The sequence below is a fragment of the Physcomitrium patens genome, chromosome 3 (assembly GCF_059467195.1).
Source record: "Physcomitrium patens ecotype Gransden chromosome 3, ASM5946719v1, whole genome shotgun sequence".
Classification (NCBI taxonomy): Eukaryota; Viridiplantae; Streptophyta; class Bryopsida; order Funariales; family Funariaceae; genus Physcomitrium; species Physcomitrium patens.
In genome coordinates, this window is record NC_143412.1 from 24,646,510 (window position 1) to 24,667,833 (window position 21,324).

Here is a 21,324-nt window from a genome sequence, read left to right on the forward strand (position 1 = left end):
ATATATTGAAGAAGTCTAAGATGCGACAAATTATATTTGCGACATACTCCAATCTTTGCTCTCTTTGAAGATGGTTGATAGGCCATCTCTACTATTGATAGTATGTCATACCAAGACAAGAAGACCATCCTATTATTTGGTCATTATTGAGGCCTTCGTAACTTCCTTCAAATAAAATATTTAGAACATCCTCTAGAATTGTTCTTACCTATCATAAAATCACCAAACATCAAGAGTCTCTTCCAAAGTTGTGATACCAAACACATTGTATCTCGCCACTTATTCGAGGAAGGACATATTATTCTTAAAGATCTTTATCTCGATTTTTTTGTCTTGAAGATTGTGACAATCACAATGTCTCGTCTGGAAAGTTTACAAATGAAAGCTCTTGAGTTGAAGGTATTGGTTGTTGGTTCTCTATTTCTTTAGCGGCCCAAATACATAAAAGCTACAAAGAAAGATAGAAGGTAGAATATTATCTTCTTTTGATCTTGTTTCTTTTATAGCAAAGATTTGTTATTCTTTATTTTGATTTTGATGGATGTCATTGATGAAAGGCTTCAACTTTCTTTGTTGCATTTGTAAGATTCTTTGCTAGTTCCCATGTGTGTTTGCTAATATCATATCCACACCAATGAACAAGATATTTCAACCTATTTTGGCATTGCCTTAAATCTAAGACTTCTTCCACCTCAAACTCTTGATTATTATCCACTTCTATAAGAAGAAGTGGTATTTATCTTCTTTCCTCGATATTCACTATCTTATATGGTTCAAGAATGGACACGTGAAATACAAGGTGGATCTTCATAGACTCCAGTAGATGTAATTGATAAACAACACGATTAATTTATTTACAAATAGAAAAAAATTTCAACCTACAATAGTCCAACTTATCACAAAGACGAGTAGTCTTGATATTTCGACAAAGTAACCATACCTTGTAACTTATGTTGAATTATGATTGCTCCTTGCAATAAGCATTTATGTTGGTCTTTTGTCATTCTTGTACTCTTTTTAATTGTACCTTCATTATTGCATGTAGCTCTAATAAACGATTTATTAAATCTTTTTCCACAAAATTATCAACTTTTAAAAAGTCAAAAATATCAAGACGTAGATGATAACAATAATTAGCAAAGAAAGGTGTTTGTTAAGTAGAAGAATGTACCAAATTATAATATGTAAACTTTGCCAACAGCAAAAGAATTTTCCAATCATCTTATTATTATTATTATTATTATTATTATTATTATTCTTTTTAGGTCGTTTTATTACTTTTTATTATTTTATTATTTTATCATTTTTTAAAATATATAAATTTTTATTTTTTAAATAACCAATGGTAAAAGTAATTAATTAAGTTATTATCTTTAATCCATAGAAATTATAAAATTTTTAAAGGTTAGGTTAAAAATTAAAAGTTAAAAGTTAAAAGTTAAGTTTTAAAAGTAAAAGTAAATAAAAAACAAAAAAAAGTAAAGGTTAAAAATAAAAAAATAAAAATAAAAGAAAAAAGATTAAAAATTAAAAATTAAAGCCAAAAGTAAAATATAGAAGTTAAAAATTACTATAAAAAAAATAAAAGAAAAATAAAAGAAAAAATAAAATAAAGATAAGTACAAGCGGAAGTACCTTGACAACACCTAAGGATTGAAGGAAGCATCCTCTTTTTACTCCAAAATTTTCCAAAAATCCAAATTAACTCCACATCTAATGATTTTTATTGTGTTGAAAATTTAACTTCAAGATGCTCCTACTTTATAATTTTCGTGGCAATCTAGTACCTAATCTATAAGCAATGCTTCTTCAAAGGTGGATCATTGGGCTTGTCGCTACAGCTGACCCCCTTTCACTCAAAACTTTGTTCAAAACTCAAAATTGCTTAAAATTTAATGAAATCTATGCCAATAGAAGCTCAGCTTAAAGATTCAGGTACTTTAAAAATTTCAAAATGATCCCTCTTGTTCTTTTTGCATTCAAGCTTCGGTAGACTAAAGCAATTGAATCAATAGAGGTGGGTTCGAACACGGAAAAAGACTGATTATATGAATTGGATCTGTTAGTATCACAATTGACTACATTCTGGCTATCTGAAATCAAGTATCAAACTACAAATCATCGAGGCTTACTACTTCTATTTTAATTCAATCCATAATCCATTCTACAATTATCAATTCAATAATACTTCTCTCAATCACTATTCTTCATAAGTAAATAATAAAAAAAACAAAGAAGTAGCACCAAGCTTACCTTGGCTTATAACTCTCAATCTAGCTCTCGGCTTATGACTCTCAGTCTGGCCCTTGGCTTATGACTCTCACAGTCTGGCTCTCGGCTTACGACTCTCATATTCTGGCTCTCGGCTTACAATTCTCACAATCTGGCTCTCGGCTTATGACTTTTACAATCTGGCCATGATAGCTCTTTCCTCAACCTATTTATCCTACCAAAAAGATGATCCGTCGACCAGCAGATTCCAAAGGTTATGACCCTTTGAATTCTTAACCATTTATTCTATTAACAATCTACTGTTACCAATTAAACTACCTAACCATCAGTCTAATTCTCAAGGTTATCAATAATCAACCAATAACTTACCACAAAGTTTATTTACCTATGCTACATAGCTTCACTCTTAATTGTTCAGCGCCCTCGCAAACACACAATTGTTACCTACATAGAAACTACTTAACAAAACTCTACAAAGGTACTATTTCCTCTGGCCCACCCAATTGATCATTTGCTGCATTATCAAATATGCCTTCCATCGAATCTGATTCTAATTACAAATCTTCTTCTTCCTCCTTCAATCCATCCATTGGCTCCTTCCTCAATTGGTTTGAGAGATCTTCATTATACTCTACCAATTCATGGACTTGAGCTTTTAATTTTAAGATCTAAACATCTCGAAGTTCCAATTGTTGTTGCTGCTGACTCATCTATTCTAGAACATCTTCAATCGACACTTGTGACTGGCTCCTAACTTTTAACTCTTAACTAAAATTGCTACTGTCAAAAACACAAGAAATACAAGAAAATGGCACTCCAACCAACCCAAAACAATACCACAGAATGACTTTAACTAGTGCCCCACTCCTATTCTTTTACTACCTAGTAATAATGACAACATGTTATCCATACTATCCATGGAAGGTAATGGAAAGTAATCTTTCTTGGTGGCCACATTAAATTTTCAGAAATCTTGACAGATACAAACTTTTCCATTCATTTTCGGTACCATAACAATTGGTGAAATCCATTCACTGAAAGGAACCGTATAGATAAATCCAACCTCTAAGAGTTTATCTAGCTCTTCTTTTACCATAAGTGAGTATTTTGGATTAAATTGTTGTTATCTTTGGCATACTGGTATAGCATCTTCCTCCAATATAATTCGATGCTTACAAATTTTAGCTGGAATTCCTTTCAAATCTGTATACGACTATGCAAAAATAATTTTATGTGTTAAAAAGTAATCCACCCAAATTTCTTTCTCCTTTCTTTTTATACCGTCGTAAATCTGAATGATTTGGAGAGCCTCCCTTATACCTAAATTAATTGGTTGACATCATGGAATTTCAAGAGTCTCTAAACTGATGTTCTGCTCAATTCCAGAATCCTTCATAAAATCTGACAAGTTAGAACTTTCAACTCCAATTCCATAGCACTAACGTGATTAATATCTCGTCTATTTATCCAATATGCAATCATATGATCAGAATCATCAATAACATCTGAAAGAACTAAATACTCTCCTGGACTCTTACACTAGTAGTTCATTTTAGTGTGCTCGACAACTTGCCTTGTATCAGCATAAATTCGGTCAGGTGCACCAATTTCTTCTTCTATAGACTCATCTTCATAATCCAACGTGAATTCTGAACCGGCAACTCGAGTTTCTCTGTGATATTGGACAGGGTACATTTGAAGCTCAATTTTATCATTATCTTTCCCAATTATCAATATATCATTGTCCCAGTCATATTGAGCTTTAGCTTGATACAACCATAGTCGTCCCAATAAAATTAGATATGACAATATAGAGCTTCGCAATCAAAAAATAATATAATTAATTTTGTAGGTAATCTTTACAATTACTATATCAATACTTCGTTAAATATCCATAGGTTTAAGTCGACTGGAGTCAGCCATTCTCAAAACCACTATAGTAGGCAATAAGTGATCCAAACCCAGCTCTTCTATTGTAGCAGCATTCATAAGATTTATACTAGATCTTCTATTTACTTGTACTTCCGATAATAACATTCCATCAATTGAGACATCAATCATAGGTGCACCCAGATTGAGATTCAAACTTACTTCTCAGATTTCTTTATTTCGAGATCTGCGACGAATTAATGAGAAATTCAACATAGTTCGGTACTCAAGTACTGCCACGAATAGTTGCTTCATAGAGATTGTAGACTGTATGGTGCTCAAATCTTTTAGAATATCATATGGTTCTGTATTAGTGATAATTCCCAATATCCATTTTTTCTTTCCAATCCTAGACACTGACGCAGGTAAATTGGTTTTCTCTATATTAGAAATTGGTAGAGCTAGTGGAACTGAATTTGACGAAGCCTATAAAATTGTTTCTTTCAACGGGTAAGATTGTTCTTCCAATTGGGCTGATATTGGTTCTTTAGAATTTATGCCTCTTAGAAGATCTTTCAATCGAAAGGACGTTTCTCGAAACTATGTAAAGAATGAAACAGCTTGACATGGAACTAAAGCCTTCGTAATTAGTACCTCATTAGAGTGCACAATCGATTTAGGTCTTATATTGAGTAAGGGACCCATGTTAGGACCTGGATTAGATGGCCCTGTAATTGGATCCAATTGGTCCTTCGCTTCAGGATCATCCAAATATTCATTTGATCCTTTTTCCTTTTGCTTACTTCTTGTATGGACTGCTTGGACTACTTCTATTTGATGAATTGGTGAATCTTGAGGATCTTGATTTATCTCTTGTATTTTTCCTTGGCTTTGGATCTATTGATCTTGATTATTGAAATTGAACGGAGCATTACATTGTTGATAAGTATGTCCCGACTGCTTGCAATTCACACATACTGGCGCATAATTGTCATTGGCTCTGGGATTGGGACATTCATTGGCATAATGGCCAATCTGTCTGTAACGAAAACAATAAAGTGGTCTTCTTGCACCGCCATCTAGCATATTGGGTGTTTCCATCGGTATATACCTACTAGGCTTATTCCATGTAGGCTTAGAAAATAATCCTGGTTGTCCCATTTATATGGAGGGTACTTGGTTCGATGACGTCGCTAGAGCATATTGCTGATACCTCTACTGCTCCTTCCCGTAGTTCTAAAGGTTTGATGCAGACCTCTGATTAAAATTAGAACTTTGAAAATTATTGAATGTTTGATTTTGTCGATTAGATCGATTTTCATTCCATCCATACGTATTTCCTATTTGAACTTGATTGACTTCCCACTGAGTCGGTGGGATCATGGTCTGATTACTGAATTGTTGTTGCCTTTGTAAATGCTAGTAGTTTTGGGTAGGGTGCTTTCCTCCGTAAAATATACATTGAATATCCATTTGTCTACGTGATAGACATTCCGTATCAAAATGACCTTGTTCCTTACAATTATTACACCATACATTAGGTCTCGTATTAGAAGGCTTATGTCATTTCTCATTATCTTTAGCCAAATTTACAGCCAATTCTTCCATCTTCTTTATTAGATTTAATAACAAGGCTTCATTTGGATCTTTAAGAGTCACATTTCTAAACAACTCCGGTTGTTGATAAATTGATAATGTAAAATAAGGTGTCATCATTATTGGCACTATTGTTTAGGATGGTATAGCATTAATTGGTTGTTGCAACATAACGTTCTTCACATTAGAGGCTGCCATTTGTAGATAATTATCCATTGACACATTTCTCGATTGTATTTGTTGGCTTCCTGAACTTGGAATCATCGTGGCCCCCACTGTTAACAATTGGTCATAATGACATTCTTCCCACATCTTTGCTCGTGCCAACGATGCCTCTACCGTAGTTGGTCGAGCCTCTTTTACACACATTTTCAATTCTAGTGGATGCAAACCATTGATTAATATTGAAAATATAAACACATCTAGCATTTGATTATTTGACCATTTACAAAGTATATCTACGATCCGGCCATAATAGGACTCTACGGATTCCTCCACAAATATCCTGCTATTCATCAAACTTTCTCAAAGCCAATCTTCAAATCCAATTGGTCTAAAATGGATTAGGAAGGCATTCCTCTAGGCCTCCTAATTGAAAAATCTACCCATTGGTTGCAGAATATACCATTCAAAAGCTATATCTTTTAAAGTTGCTGGCAACCATCTCAACCAAATATCTTCAGTTCTACCATTATTAGCCACACAAGTTGTCAAAAATTGAGATATATGGTGATCGAAATTAGAGCCCGGCCAACCACTAAAAGTAGGTAATGGTGCCACACTTGTAGTTCGGCCTCCTACTCCTCCCATTTGTAGTGCAATTGGTACTTCTAGCACTCCCGCGGCCATTAGAGTTATCACTTGTCTCCTTACTATTTGAATCTGAATTTTTCTTCCTTTGATTTTTCTTGTACCTGCAATTCTTTTTTGTCGTTTCCTTAGGCTATTTCTTATGCATAACTGCTCATGTCTTTCTTTCGTTTATTGATTAATTCTTTGATAATCTTCTCCCCTATGATTATGACTCATAATCTTTCATTCTTCTTTACAAAATCAATATTGCCTTGAATTATAACTCACATATTTGTTATCCTAAAACTGGTTCTTCTCACGTTCTCATTCAACATATGATTCTATCTCCCATATAATCAATTTTTAACATTTCATATTGTAATCATTTCTCTGGCAACGGCGCAAAAATATTATTCTTGTTGTGTTCAAGCTTCAATAGACTAAAGCAATTGAATTAATAGAGGTGGGTTCAAACGCTGGGAAAGATTGGTTATATGAATTGGGTCTATTAGTGTCACAATTGACTGTATTCTGGCTATCTGAAATCAAGTATCAAACTATAAATCACCAAGGCTTACTACTTCTATCTTTATTCAATCCATAATCCATTCTACGATTATCAATTCAACAATACTTCTCTCAATCATCATTCCTCATAAGCAAATAATAAAGAAAACAAAGATGTAATATCAAGCTTACCTCGGCTTACGACTCTCACAGTCTGGCTCTCGGCTTACGACTCTCACTATCTGGCCTAGATTGCTCTTTCTTCAACCTATTTATCGTACTAATAAGATGATCCATCAGCCAGCGGATTCCAAAGGTTATGATCCTTTGAATTCTTAACCATTTATTCCACTAACAACCTATTGTTACCGACTAAACTGCCTAACTATCAGTCTAATTCTTAAGATTATCAATAACCAACTAGTAGCTTACCACAAAGTTTATTTACCTATTCTACAATCCCATTGATTGGCACCAAGAAATGTCTTTTCAAAATTGGATTATTGAAACTACCAAGGCAATCGCCCCCTTTGCACTCAAAAATTCACCAAAAATTTGATTCAATTCCAAATTAAGCAAGACTTAGCTCATTAAAAAGCTATTAAAAAGAGCTATATGATGAAAAATCTTTACTTACAAATCATAAAACACCACAGACTTATTGAGGGAAATCCGAGGCCCCTCAAACCCTTTTGACTATGGAAATAGTTGGTGACAACTAATTGCAAAGAAGCACCTTTTAAACCACAAAAAGCACCACCTACGAGTGTCTATTTTGACACCAAGGCTACTTCCTTTGTAATTCCTCTACTACTGGCTAACTAAAAAAATATAGTCTTTATAGTTTTTTCTTACTAAACTCTATCCTAGATTGCATATCTGCTATTAGCAATTTATTTTTTATTTTTTCCTAAAATTCTAATATTAACTCATAAAATTTATATTTTAAGCATAATAAGTGTATTTTTTATATTAAATATTAAAGTGAATCAATTCAATGGCTCACATATTGACAATGAAAAGCTTACTTGTTTCTTTATCTAAAATAGGTTTTATACATGGTACAAAATGTGTTATTTTCGTGAAGCGATCTTTGATTATGAATATAGAGTCATTTGAACTTAAGACTAGAAGATCCATCATAAAATCCATAGAAATGAAAGACCATGGTTGTTCTAGAATTGGTAATGATTGAAGAAGTCCATAAGATCAATGGCAAGGAGTTTTTGATCTTGAACAAGTATCACATGATTGTACAAAGTCTTTGACTGCCTTCTACATTTGAAGCCACTAAAAATCTCTTGATATTAGTGCCAAAGTCTTATTATATCTAAAATATCCAGTTGCTAGAAAATCATGATAAGCTTAAAAGACACATAATCATGCTTTGCCTTCTAAAATATATAGACAATCTTCAAAATATAGTAAGTTGTTCTTGAACTCAAACTTTGAAGTGTCATAGGACTAAGAGAAAGTATTCTTGATATTATGAATAAGAGGACCAAAGGACATACTTAATTGAATTTACTTGACAAAAGTTGAATCAATAGTCAATGTTGATTTTATTGCTCAAAGATGAAAATGCTCGAGCTTCAAGAGGATCATTCTTTGTTGATCAAAAGATATATTTTTTCTTATGGTGCAAGATAAAAATATCTAGAAAAGTCATCTAATAGACTTTGTTGTTTTTTGGATCAATAAGTGATCTTGAAATTGAATCTAGATAAAGACATGTTCCAACATGTTCGACGATAATTCAAAATACGCGCTGACATGAAATACTTAAGGTTCTTATGATTTGCATATACAATGATTGGACCTGAAGCACCTTCTAGATAATGATGCCATTCTTAAAAGGAATCCACAATTACAAAGAGTTCTTTGTCATGGATTTCGTAATTAATCTTGACTACTAAAAATTTCTTGGAATGAAAAGCTATTAGGTGGAGTTTGTCATTTGTTCCCATTTGTGACAATATGGCATCCATAGCAAAGTCTCACGCATTTGTTTCCATAAAAAAAACCTTAGAGAAGTTGACACAATACAAGATTGGTGCAGAAATAAATTCCTTTAAAACATCAAATGATGCTTGTGTTTCTTTATTCTACTCAAGTTTGTCTTTACAAGTTAAACGTGTAAGTAGAGCTCCAACTTGATAAAAGTTCTTGATAAAGATTTGGTAATAATTAGAAAAGTCCAAAAAGTATTGTATATCTCGTACTATCCTTGGAATCTTCTAATCTATGATAGTTTGGACCTTCTTGGAATCCATCACAAGACCTTTGTTAAAAATGATGTATCTTAAAAAGTCAACTTGAATAGTGTGGAATACACACTTTTCTAACTTTACATATAATCATGCATCTCTAAATTTCTGTAACACGTCACAAATATAAAGTTTATATTCTTCTATATTCTTAGAATAGATTAAAATGTCGTCTAAATAGCAAACAATAAAATCATCCAAAAACTCACAAAAATCATCATTCATAAGATGTTGAAAAGCATCTGGTGCATTTGTGAGTCCAAAAGGCATGACATTATATTCAAAATGTCCATACCTAGTTCAAAAAGTGGTCTTCCATTCATTTCCTTCTTTGATACAAACTAAGTTGTATGCTCCTTGTAGATCTATTTTGGTATATATCTTTACTTGATTGAGTTAGTCAAGAAGTCCTGAAATCAAAGGAAAAGGATATCTATTTTTTATGGTAATCTCTTTTAGTCTTTGATAATCCATACATATCCACAAAGATCTATCTTTCTTCTTCAAAAATAAGATAGGAGCTTTGGTTGGAGATTTAGAATGGCGTATGAAGTTCTTTGTCAAATTCTCATCAATGTATTCATTTAATGTAACCAATTTATTCTATGATAAGCTATAGATTGGTATGAATAGTGGTTGAGTTCCTTCTTGCAGATCAATTGAACAATCATAAGGTCAATGCTCTAGAAAAATATCTACATTCTTCTTTTCAAAAAATATCTTGGAATTTTTAATATTGCCTAGGAATATCACTTAACATTTTTTTACCATTAGAAATGGACATAGCATATATAGCAAAAGATAAACATTCTTTTGTAGCATGCATAAAAACTCTCATACTTATCAATAAAAGTTTGGATATACTAGACTTATGTACTTCTACTTCAGTAACTTGATCTTAGATTGCACTACTAAAAAAGTTAAGGTTACAAAAAATCTAATCTATTTTAGGGTTATATTTTTTTAGCCATGATAATCCTAAAATAATTAGATTGGAAGAAGATCTTATTACATTAAATATTACTACACTATTATGATCTTTAATTGCTACATCTAAAAGAACAGTTTCATGGATAACATTTCTAAAAGACAATCTATGACTTCTACATGTATAGATTTAATTTTCTTCACTAAAGGTATTTTTTGATTTATGACAAAATCTTTGTCTATAAAATAGATTCAGGCTCTTGAATCTAATAAGGCAAAGACTTTGTGATTTTTAAGTCCTAAACATACATCTATTATAAAACAAGGTGAGGGATCTGAGGAAAAAATAGGACCTTTACTAAGTATTGCACATGATTCCAACCTCACAATCCCTATTATAATTGGAGAAACTCGTTTTTCGACACATTATCTTCTTTGATAATTGTATTCCATATTTTTTAATTGCATTGCTTCTTTGGACAATATTGAGCAGTGTACTTAGCTTCTCTATAATATAAAAATAAATTCACTTAGCAACATTGAGTCTTTTCGTGCTCTGTGAGAGGTTTAAAACGTATGGTATTAATTTACATTAGTTATGGCCTAGATGAATACTTTTCAGAAAACTTGGAAGTTGTTGCCATTACTTGACTTCTTCTTCTTCAACCAAGTCTTTGTTCTTCACACCTTTTAAATAATCAATTATCACATACAATGATTTGAGTAATTGATTGTTTCAAAGATTCTGCTTTTGGCATTGTTAATAAAAAAATCTTTGACACTATTCTTCAATCCATATCGAAACTGATTGATAAGTGCTATGTCATTCCAATCCACATCACAAGTAAGGTTTTGAAATTCAGCAACATGTATGGTGGTTGATCATGATCATTGTCATAAAGATAAGAATTTGATCTGTGCTATTCATTCTTGATCACTTTCTCCGAATGTGGTCGTAAATACTTTTAGGAATGAATTCAAATCATAAAAGAGTGACAAATCTTTTTCTATTAAAGGTGCAAACCAAGAGACAGTACTTCCTGATGGAAGTGCGTCTATGAATCCAACTTGAGTAAATCCACCAGGGTATTGGAAAGGATGTAACCTTAAATAGTGCTTGACTTGTTGCAAAAATCTTTGAAATTTTGATCTTGTTCTATCAAACTTCTTAGGCATATTAATCCTTGTCTCCGTCATACTTGTAGAAGCAAAACTCCATGGATTTGGTTGTGAGGCCGATCTACATGCTTCCTTTAATTGCACAACTTCTTGCCATAGACTTTGAACTTTTTTCATAGGCATAGGCATAATACCTCCATAATTCACATTAGAATTATGTAAAATTTCTACTCTAAGAGCATTCACAAGCTCATGAAGATCTGCAATAGTTGCAAATCTATTCTCACTTTCGTTAGGAGTAGCATCCATAATCTTTTCTTTTATAGACAACTCAAAAAAATCCAAAGAGTTAAATTGAAGGAAGGTAATCCACAACATCTAATAAAAATTTCTACAAAGAAGGATAATCCACTGTCTTCAAGAAAAGATCACTGTTAAAAAATAATATTTTTTTGTTTAAAAGGTGGATAGTCCGCAACCTTCAAAATATAATAATAGAAATGGGATAATCTACTCACTTCTAAAATAAGACAAAAATAGTATGTTAGCACTCTTGTCAAACTACCAAGAACATGAATCTCAAAGAAAGAAAATCCTCAATACACTTGTGTATCATTGAAAGGAACTAGAAAGTCACTCAAAGATGATATAATATTGAATTAGAATGGCTATTGCCAAAAACAAAAAGACTAGAAAGTCTTGAAACAAAACTAAGGAGTAAAACGACATTGATAAGAGTACAGAAGGCTTCACTCTTACCTCTATATATACTCTTAACTAGGAGCTACATGGCGATGTCCTATAAGACCTCTAAAACATGTTGACTTTGCTAGCCACATGTCTTAACTAACAAGGCAAGTTATCTACATATGCGCTACATGGTAAGCTTGTTCTACAAGCTACTATACATAATTAACTTATTCTATAAGCTACCAACATGTGGTTAACTTAATGGCCAAGTTTCCAACCTATAAACACATCTAAAGTCAAAACTGTATCTATAAAGCTTTTAGGAAGCTTCTTTAAAAGACTTTATGAAATTAATCTATATTTACCTACTTCTACCTAATCATATAAGTAATTATTGAAGTAAATGTATATATCCGTGACAATAGACTACATTAGTCTAATCCATGCTTCTTTAATTCAATTATTTAGGCCAAAATGAAAAGAAGAAAGAACATGCTGGCCAACTAGAATATCATAATTGGTAGTATTAGTCGCAACATACTTTAGAAATAAGAGTGAATACAATGGTTGAAGTCAAATGGAAAATATTAATTACAATAGCTATTTGGTAGAGCCAATAGCTTGCTTTGTGTCCCCTACTAAAATGATAATGCTAAAAGGACAAGGCTCTAAGTTTGAAGCAATGAGACCTAATTTTTGACCAAGCTACTTACTAGTCATAATTGATTGAACACTAAAATCTATTATAATATATGAAAATATAATACAAATTATATTACCACCAATATGAGTAAAAATAATCATTTTATTATTATTAATTGGCCTTATAAATCTTAAATACAAGTTTTGACTTAAATGCTCCATATAATCTTTACTTCACAAATGCAAAATGTCAATGGCTTCTTTGAACTACTTCTACATAAAAATGACTCAAAAATGGTTAAATTTGGACTCCACATGCTCTTGAAGTGAACTTCCAAACATAACACTTAAATTTTTTGGAAAAATGTGGTTTAAAAAAAAATTAAAAATTAAAGAAAAAAAAAAAAAAAAAAAAAAAAAAGTAATTGCATGTTGTTGCAAGGTCTAATCACCGTGGGGGCCCTGTCACTGGAAGTTCCTGTATTTGCATGACCCTGTTACCATGCTAGGCTTATATCGGCACGCTTGTCCTTATCACCGAGTGACGCAAGGTGTTGCAAATTCCCGTTGCTTACCACCGGAAGTCGCTGACTGCAGCAGCAAGTGGCAAACTCTCTGTGCTCCCCCGCTCCACTTTGACAACAAAGAATTCAGTGAGTGGCCGGAGCAATGGCGATGCAGACAAGATCGGCGATGCGTAAGGACACAAGAGCGCAAGACTGATGAAACCTTTCACAGCAACGGCTCTACTTTTCCCGCAACCTAGCACTGAAAACCAAAAAACAAAAAATAACTAAATATCCAATCAACAGCAAGGCCGCTCCAGAAAACCACTGCACCGCAAACAGCTCTCTTCTGTCGCACCAAAACCCTGAGCCATAGTCCCGGCGCCTCGACTCTGACCTTGAGCTCCGCCTCCGCGCTTGCCTTACTGCGTCGCACCTGACCAGATCCCCGCAACCCTATGCCAACAAACCTTCGCAACTCAATATTGTTCCGTTTTAGCTCTCTGCAGTGCAACCTACCCCAATACACTCTCACCAATATAATATGGCAACACAACCTCGCACCATGCATCCCGATGCACTCTTGCCAGGTGACACAACCTCTATCCCAGATAAGACAATAATCCACCAATACGTAGCGACCTCAACGTATCCCGCAAGTAGTATTCCGGCACTCTAGTCCTCCAGTATTGCAAAACTTCCAGTGATGCATCTAGACTATAGTACAGTGTCCCAACAGATTGAAGTTTTTTTTTTTTTTTTTTTTTTTTTTGTTATCTACACCATTTCAATCTTCTACATCACAACTTTAAAAGGAGAGAACATACTTCAACTTATTTGTGTGGATCTACACACAAATAAGTTAAGCTATCTCTTACATCACAAAAGGGAAATCCAAGAATGTAAGTGTCAATAGAAAAAACCCTAAAATGGCTAAACCACCATAGCCGAGCAAATCCTTGTAACCCAAGTTTTTTTTCTCCAAAATCACTCACAAGACTTGAATATCAAGTGAAGAGTTTTTTTCTACTAAAGTATTCAAATCCTACTTGATACTAACAAAATCAACTAAGAAAAAAAATTCAATGGATGAAAAAGAATTAAACCAAATTAAATTACATACATTTGATGAGATTTTGCACCCAATGCCATATCATGTGACAATATATATATATATATATATATATATATAGTAAGCTTTGAAATATATAATAAATCTTAATTTTAGTGTAATATTAGAAATTAAATAACTATATATTTTAAACTTCTCTATGCAAAACAAAACTCTCTTATTCTAACAATGTTAAATCTTAGGTACTGCTAATGCCACCATATTTTTTGTTACTACCACCATAACTTGCCACCCACCTAATATATTTCCTTAGTTCTTTTTTACAACTCTTGAATTATTTATTCTATATAATTTCAAAAATACAAAAGAAATATTTGAAATATTAGTAAAAAAATTGAATGGGTGACAAGTTGTGATGGCATTAGCAATACTCTAAATTTTTATACACTTCTAAAGGAAGGAAAATTAAAAGCATTAAGAACCTCATATGTATATTTCTTTTTAAAATATCTGCATATTTAATTAAAGCATCATCTTTACATAGATTTATTAAAACTTTAAATATATTTTTGTTTTAATTAGTTATATATTTTATTTTTTAAAAACGTATTTTATAAATATAAAATTTAGTAGCTATGGAATGCCATATTTAATCAAATATTAAAAATTCTTCTATATTTCATAACTAATAAATTTCTTTATAATTTTTTTATGAGTTAAAATTTTTTTAATACTAAAAAAGATTTTAATATAACTATTCTAATTATATAAATAGATTTTGATTTTAAAATATAAAACTTAAATCATGATTAATATTTTTTGATACTCTGTATAATGTAATGGTTGACTTATTTAACTATTTGGAAATTCTTATAGAAAAAACACAATAATTTCACATAACTCATATAATCAAGAAATATTAAAGTTTCAAAAATAATTATTATTTGACTAAAGCTTTTGACATTGTATCTAGTTTAAAAAGTTATAAATCAAGAATATGAATTAGTGCTAAAATTCTTATTTACATATTTTGATTTTTACATTTCAATTTTTTTAAATATTTTTTAATCAAAAAATTATTTACATAACTATAACTTGATTTAAATCTATATATATATATATATATATATACATATATATATGAGTGGAAATCTATGCCATTAGCCACAAACAAACATTGTAAACTATGTGTAACAAATTATTTGAAGCTTCATATGATGTGAAACTTCATATTGCATGTTGTTCTACTATGTTCCATGCCGTTCCATATTGTAGTGCTTTTGAGCTTTAGGCCTAGTGATCTTATAGTCCTACTCTTGGCAATTTGTAGCATCATGTAAATTTTGATCTTTGATTGATCAAAAGTTGAATTATTGCTTCACTTTTGATCAAAACAATAAGATATGCAACCAATTAGAGATGGTTTTTGTCTCATTTGATTTATCCTATTAGTTTATCCCCTTTGAGTTGTTTTATATAAGAGATAGGAAATTGTTAAATTGACCCAAGCATTTAGTAAATCGACTCATCCATCATCATTGGTTGAGAATCCAACCAATTTTTGTATTGGTTTTCAACCAATATGAATCACATGGCAGAGAATTTTTTTTGATGATAGTTAGGATGGGTGGATAAATTTAGTAAATACTTGGATCAATTTAACAACTTCCTATATATATATACACACATAAATTTAAGATATTTTAATTGGTTCTCTTATGTATACTTATTAAATTCCAAAATGCTATATAAACAAATAGCATTTAATAGCATTTGTAAACATATTTTCTTATGTTTATTTTTGCGCTCATACGTATATGCAATCCCTATGCCACGACTGGAGTTCTTCCCGCCCTTCGCGTCATGCAAAAACTGCCGACGTGGCCATCCGACGTGGAAGCCAAGCCGAGGTTTTACACAGCGAAAGCGGACGCCACGAGTCGTCGTCTCCGTTGGTTCGTGTTTTAATTGCAAGAGCTTGTTGAAGCGGCGACAGATAGAAAACTGATCGCATCGCTGTGGCTGCTGCTGCAGGCGCAAGACCACTTGCAATGCGATAGAATGAGATGCGATGCGATCAGGTCCAAGGCTCGATTTAGAATGGCAAGTCCACGCAAGAGCCGTCGTCGACAATGAGAACACTCATCGAAGACAAAAAGCAATGAAACCCCGAGTATAACACTTCATGCTAGTCTCGCACTGAGGTCGGTCAAATCACAGCCTTTTCGTCAAATCTTACTGCACACATGAAAACCTCCGCGGCTTGTCTTTCGGGTCGTCCAGTCACATCGGGCTTCATCGCCATCAAGTCCACTCGCGTTGAGCGCGCTTACACTCTCGTCGTTTCCTGCAACGCTCCGACTCAACGCCTGGGTCTAATCGTAAATGGGCTATTGTGGCAAGTGACGCCGGAGGAGTGTCAGAGAGGAGGAAGGAGCCGGGAGCAACATACAAGGACTGCAGGTGCACCAGCACCAGCAGCGCATGGCGACTGCGCAGCTACAGAGCGTGTCAGACCCCCCATCAGCTGCATTGATGCTGCCCTTCCCTCTCTGCGCCGACCACACCATCAATCACGCCAGATCGCCCACTCAGTCACAAGACGACACCTACCCACCGCCTCGTCTAGGCTCGTCAAAACGCGGAGCTGCTGAGGGTGGTTCAAGTGGAAGGAAGTGGGGTCCTACTGTGCGCATCCCGCTGTAAGAGCGCTGTAATGTTGTTTATAAGGTGTTAGTCTGGCTTCAATTGGCCACACCAGTATCCTCCCCTGTCCTATATCGGTTGTATCTTTATCCTCTAGCTGCCGGCCTCGAGCTAGCCAGTGAAGTCGATCAATACAGTCCAGCTGATCCAGTTACCCTCAACCACCGCAAGTACAGTGGAGCCGCGTTGCGATCGATTGCCAGTTCATGCACTGCAGGGTCACTTCCACGACATGAGTAGTCGTCACCACTAGACTCCGCGGTGCCCGCTTTTCTCCTCAGCTCGTCACCGCTATATCAGCTAGTAACGTTCTGTCAGGTCCATAGGCTCATTATGTGACTGCTTGCGAGCGCTTGTGATCAGTTAAGCGCAACTTGTGGGGATGACCTCTTGTTGACTCCTTGAATGCTGCAGCGGCTGCTTTGCAGTCAGCTTGCCTTCGTTTCGATCTAGGACAGTGGGTTTAGTAGCAAGTTTGGTGTGGAAGTAAGTTCTTGTTTCGCTGTAGGTTGTTGGAGCGGCAGCAGTTTTCTTGCTGTTTGTATGGCAGCGCAGTTGGAGAAAAGTTCCAGTATGCGCTCTGATCGGGACTCGCCCATGGCGGCCTTCCAGAGGTCTGCCTCTTCAGTGAAGGAGTCTACCTGCATCAACGTCCCAGTGCTGCAGCGCAACAGCTCCCTGCTCAAGGGTAGCCCTCCACCGGAGAAGCTGCGACCGCTTCCTTCCTTGAACAAGGAAGGCCAAGGCAAGAGCGGCCATAGCGAGGCTATCCGCAACCGCAACATCGCCATCGGTGTTTTGTCGTCTCTGCTCTTCCTAGCCGTGGTAGTCCTTCCATGGGAGGGAAGCGTGGGCCCAGCATACATTGCCAAAACAAGCAATGTAGGCAAGATTGCCGTCGGTGTCACTGGTAATGTTGACCCCTTTCAGAGCAAATGGGCTAACGCTGCGAGAACGCGCCCATATCATCACTATGTTAAAAGGTCGTTCTTCGGTGGCTCTAAGTTTCTAGTTAGCGGTCCTGCTATATCTGTCACTTACCACGACGGACCTATTCTGGCGGGCAAAGGGGGTGTCCTGAAGGTGCATGTCATCTACTACGGCGCGTTTGCCCCTGGTCAAAAGGCGACCATCAGTGACTTCCTGCAGTCCTTCTCCGCGCCGAAGGCTACTGCTGGGCACCCCACCGTCGCCGGCTGGTGGGCCATCACCAAGGGTTACACAGACGGGTCTAAAGTGCCCGTTGCTCAGACTGTTGTTCCCGGTAGCGTCTATGAGGACGCGGCTTACAGCTTGGGGAAATCTTTGCAGCAAGCTGATGTGGAGAAGCTGGTAACCTCCTCCCTGGGCAAGGGCCTTGTGCTTGACCCAGCGGGAGTGTATGTTGTATTGACATCGGCTGATGTCAACGTGCAAGGCTTTTGCAGCTCCCAGTGCGGGACCCATCTGTACACCTTCCCTTCGGCTGCGACACAATCGCATGTGCTCCCTTACGCCTGGGTGGGGAATGCCGAGAAGCTGTGCGCAGGATATTGTGCGTGGCCATATGCCAAGCCCCTGAAGGGAACTGGGCCCGACGTGCCGCCGTTGAAAGCCCCCAGTGGCGATGTCGGTGTGGACGGGATGATCATCAACATTGCCAGCTTGCTTGTGGGCGCAGCAACTAACCCTTATGCCACAGCTTACTTTCAGGGCGACGCAACAGATCCTCTGGAAGCCGCCGGCGCTTGTGGCGGAATCTATGGATCTGGTGCCTACCCTGGCTACGCTGGGCAGCTCCTGTCGAACCCCACGACGGGGTCTAGCTTCAACGTTTACGGTGTTAATGGCCGGGAGTTTCTTGTGCCATGGGTGTTCAATCCTGTCACGCAGAAGTGCGCAGGCCAAGTATAATATGTCGCAGTGTTAGATCGATTTGTGAGCCTGCTTGACATCTGTGCTGCTGACAGCCTTAAGTGAAGAGCTCCCATGGCAGCCGATGCAACGCGAGGAGAATTATTTTTTAGTACATACGGTTCATATCGTTGATTTCTTTGTGACGTCGTTTTGTTCACAGACAGGCTAAGAGAGTTTGTGTCTGATCATTTTATTTTGTCGCTCTTGGTGCTAATATGGAAGTGAAAACATGAAGACTAGTGGAATGGCACGTGAGCTTTGGCGTTTAGGTTGCCGTCAATGATGTAGTAGTCCTGAACACATTACATAAAAAGTTTGAAATGGTGGTAATTTGTAGGCTTTCGTTCTGGTGATGCCAACTTCGTGAGTTGTCTTACTGTACATGTCAGAATCAATCTGGTCTGGTGCAATGTCTTCGTAAGGTTTTGAATTTTGTAACTTGATTGGACACTGGCATGAAGACCATGAATGCAATTGCACTGACATTGTTGCCACGCAGTGTCAGCATTGATCCCAGAAACCAACGCTACAATCAACTTTAATCTGCCATACTCACATCATTACGAAAATTCACGAGCATGCTTAAATTATCAGCTTCTGAGGCACATGCCAAGAATTTCCTTCCTGCGATTAAGCAGCGAAGTGCGTGCCAATCTCAATTACAAACTACCCCGTATCATTTCAATCCTCGTACTTTTCTTCGATCCCAATGCCTGTAGGACCCGCCCGCGATACTACCAACTTTCTCCACATTATGCTCATGCGATGGTATGGATCATATCTGCACTTTACTCCATTCCCATGATACTGGACGTCGGCCTAGGTTCCTGCCGTTCCTGACATGCATTTTTCACTCCACCTGTTGCTACCATCTCACTGCGCGCGATGTTGGCAGCTGGGTGGCGAATCTCAGCTTAGTACAAGCATGATTAGGAAGTATAACAGCCGAAGACATAATCTAGACAGCTGGAGTACTAAATCTAGCAGCGCCATCGATATGGACAAGCTGCACTATCCCGTGCCTTGTCGTAGCTCAGTCTGCTCCAGCTCTAGATCTAGAGCTGGAGCTACGACAAGTCCCTCTAAAAAAGAATTACCGAACATCGTAGCACACTCTTGGAGTTGATGAAGGATGTGTGTGATTGAGCTGTCGAGGGTGAGTGTGGCGTGGAGCTGCAACTATGAGCCATACTTTCACCTCACGCCTTACTCACCCTCGACAGTCTTCATTGAGACTACCGAAACAAAATCTACACCAAAGGATTTGCATTATTTGGTGCTACGGGTGTTTGCATTAACGCGTGTCTGGCGTGAGTTTGAATTTGCTTAGTTTCTTACACTTGTTTGGACTTTGGTGTTGTGCTGTCTTGCTTTGCTTGATAGTTGTGCCTTCCATCATGGTTTAAGAGGCTATTGAAGGTACATTCTTGCTCAAACTCTTAAATTACATGCTGATAATTCTGCAAGTTGATTATTAGAGAGGAGTAATGGCACTTGTGATCATATGCATGGTTGTGAAAACAGTTTAGAAGAAAATTATTACTTTATTATATTACACATATTAGAAAGAAAAAAATAAAGATCCTAATTCTATTCTTTTATTAAATTTAAAATTAGAATTAAAAACTGGATTGAAAAAAAACGTTATTGAGTTCTAATTGAAATTTGATTCTATTGATAACATTGGTTGTTTTTCAGGTAAATTTGGCTATCATCTTTAAAAACATTCACAAACATAACTTTAAGAATCTTAGTTAGAAGTTTCAATCATTAACACATGAGTGTACATTTAACTTAGATTGCAATCTTGACTATAGTTGGTAATTGTACTTATAATACACTTTGATTAAAAACTTGTTTAATAACTTTGATACTTAATCTACCTGAAAAGTTTTACTTAGATGAAATTGAACTAAATACGAGAAATCATCCATAGATCTTTGTTTGAACAATAATTAATTAAAAATTAATTAGATCGAAAAAACTACTTAACATATTACAATCAGATACACATTTGCTAAAATGTGCCACCACTCTAACCTAATCAACATATACTACTAAGCTACAACTTGTTAAAAATATCTTGTCAACAAAATTTCAAATCAGATAATAATATAAAGGACATTGATCCAACAACAATACACAATTGCAAATTCAACCACATTTTAAAGGTTTCAATTAGATAAATCTGTAGGAATACAAATACTCACATCCAAGTCCATCAATTTGGTTCAAGAGTCGATTTTTAAACCACATTTTGAACAAACTAGAACCCAGTTTAGATCATGTCGTCTTATTAGTTTTAAATGCTTAATGCCCAAATTTAACTCAACCTTCTATTCAGTATAACTACAGAAACTGAGACTTTGCAGATTAAGTTCTACCCACCCATCAAACAAATTATCAAAAGGAAAACTGATGGAATACTTTGTGAAGATGAGAAGGTCACGATGGCAAGCGTTGATTTTAGAGCAACCTGATGCCATGATTTGAAAGAGCAATG

The 21,324-nt window shown here is 35.6% G+C and overlaps 1 protein-coding gene across 1 annotated transcript; it reads left to right on the top strand.

Moving 5' to 3' along the window:
- Positions 1-16,889: 16,889 nt before the first annotated feature.
- Positions 16,890-19,151, top strand: LOC112280691 (protein PHOSPHATE-INDUCED 1). The gene has a single exon (XM_024516497.1). It carries the CDS (start codon positions 17,469-17,471, stop codon positions 18,816-18,818), a length of 1,350 nt encoding a protein of 449 aa, XP_024372265.1. The 5' UTR covers positions 16,890-17,468; the 3' UTR covers positions 18,819-19,151.
- Positions 19,152-21,324: the final 2,173 nt, after the last annotated feature.

Excerpts from the sequence above, each read along its gene's own strand:
- LOC112280691 (XM_024516497.1), top strand. The coding sequence starts at position 17,469 with ATGGCAGCGCAGTTGGAGAAAAGTTCCAGTATGCGCTCTGATCGGGAC.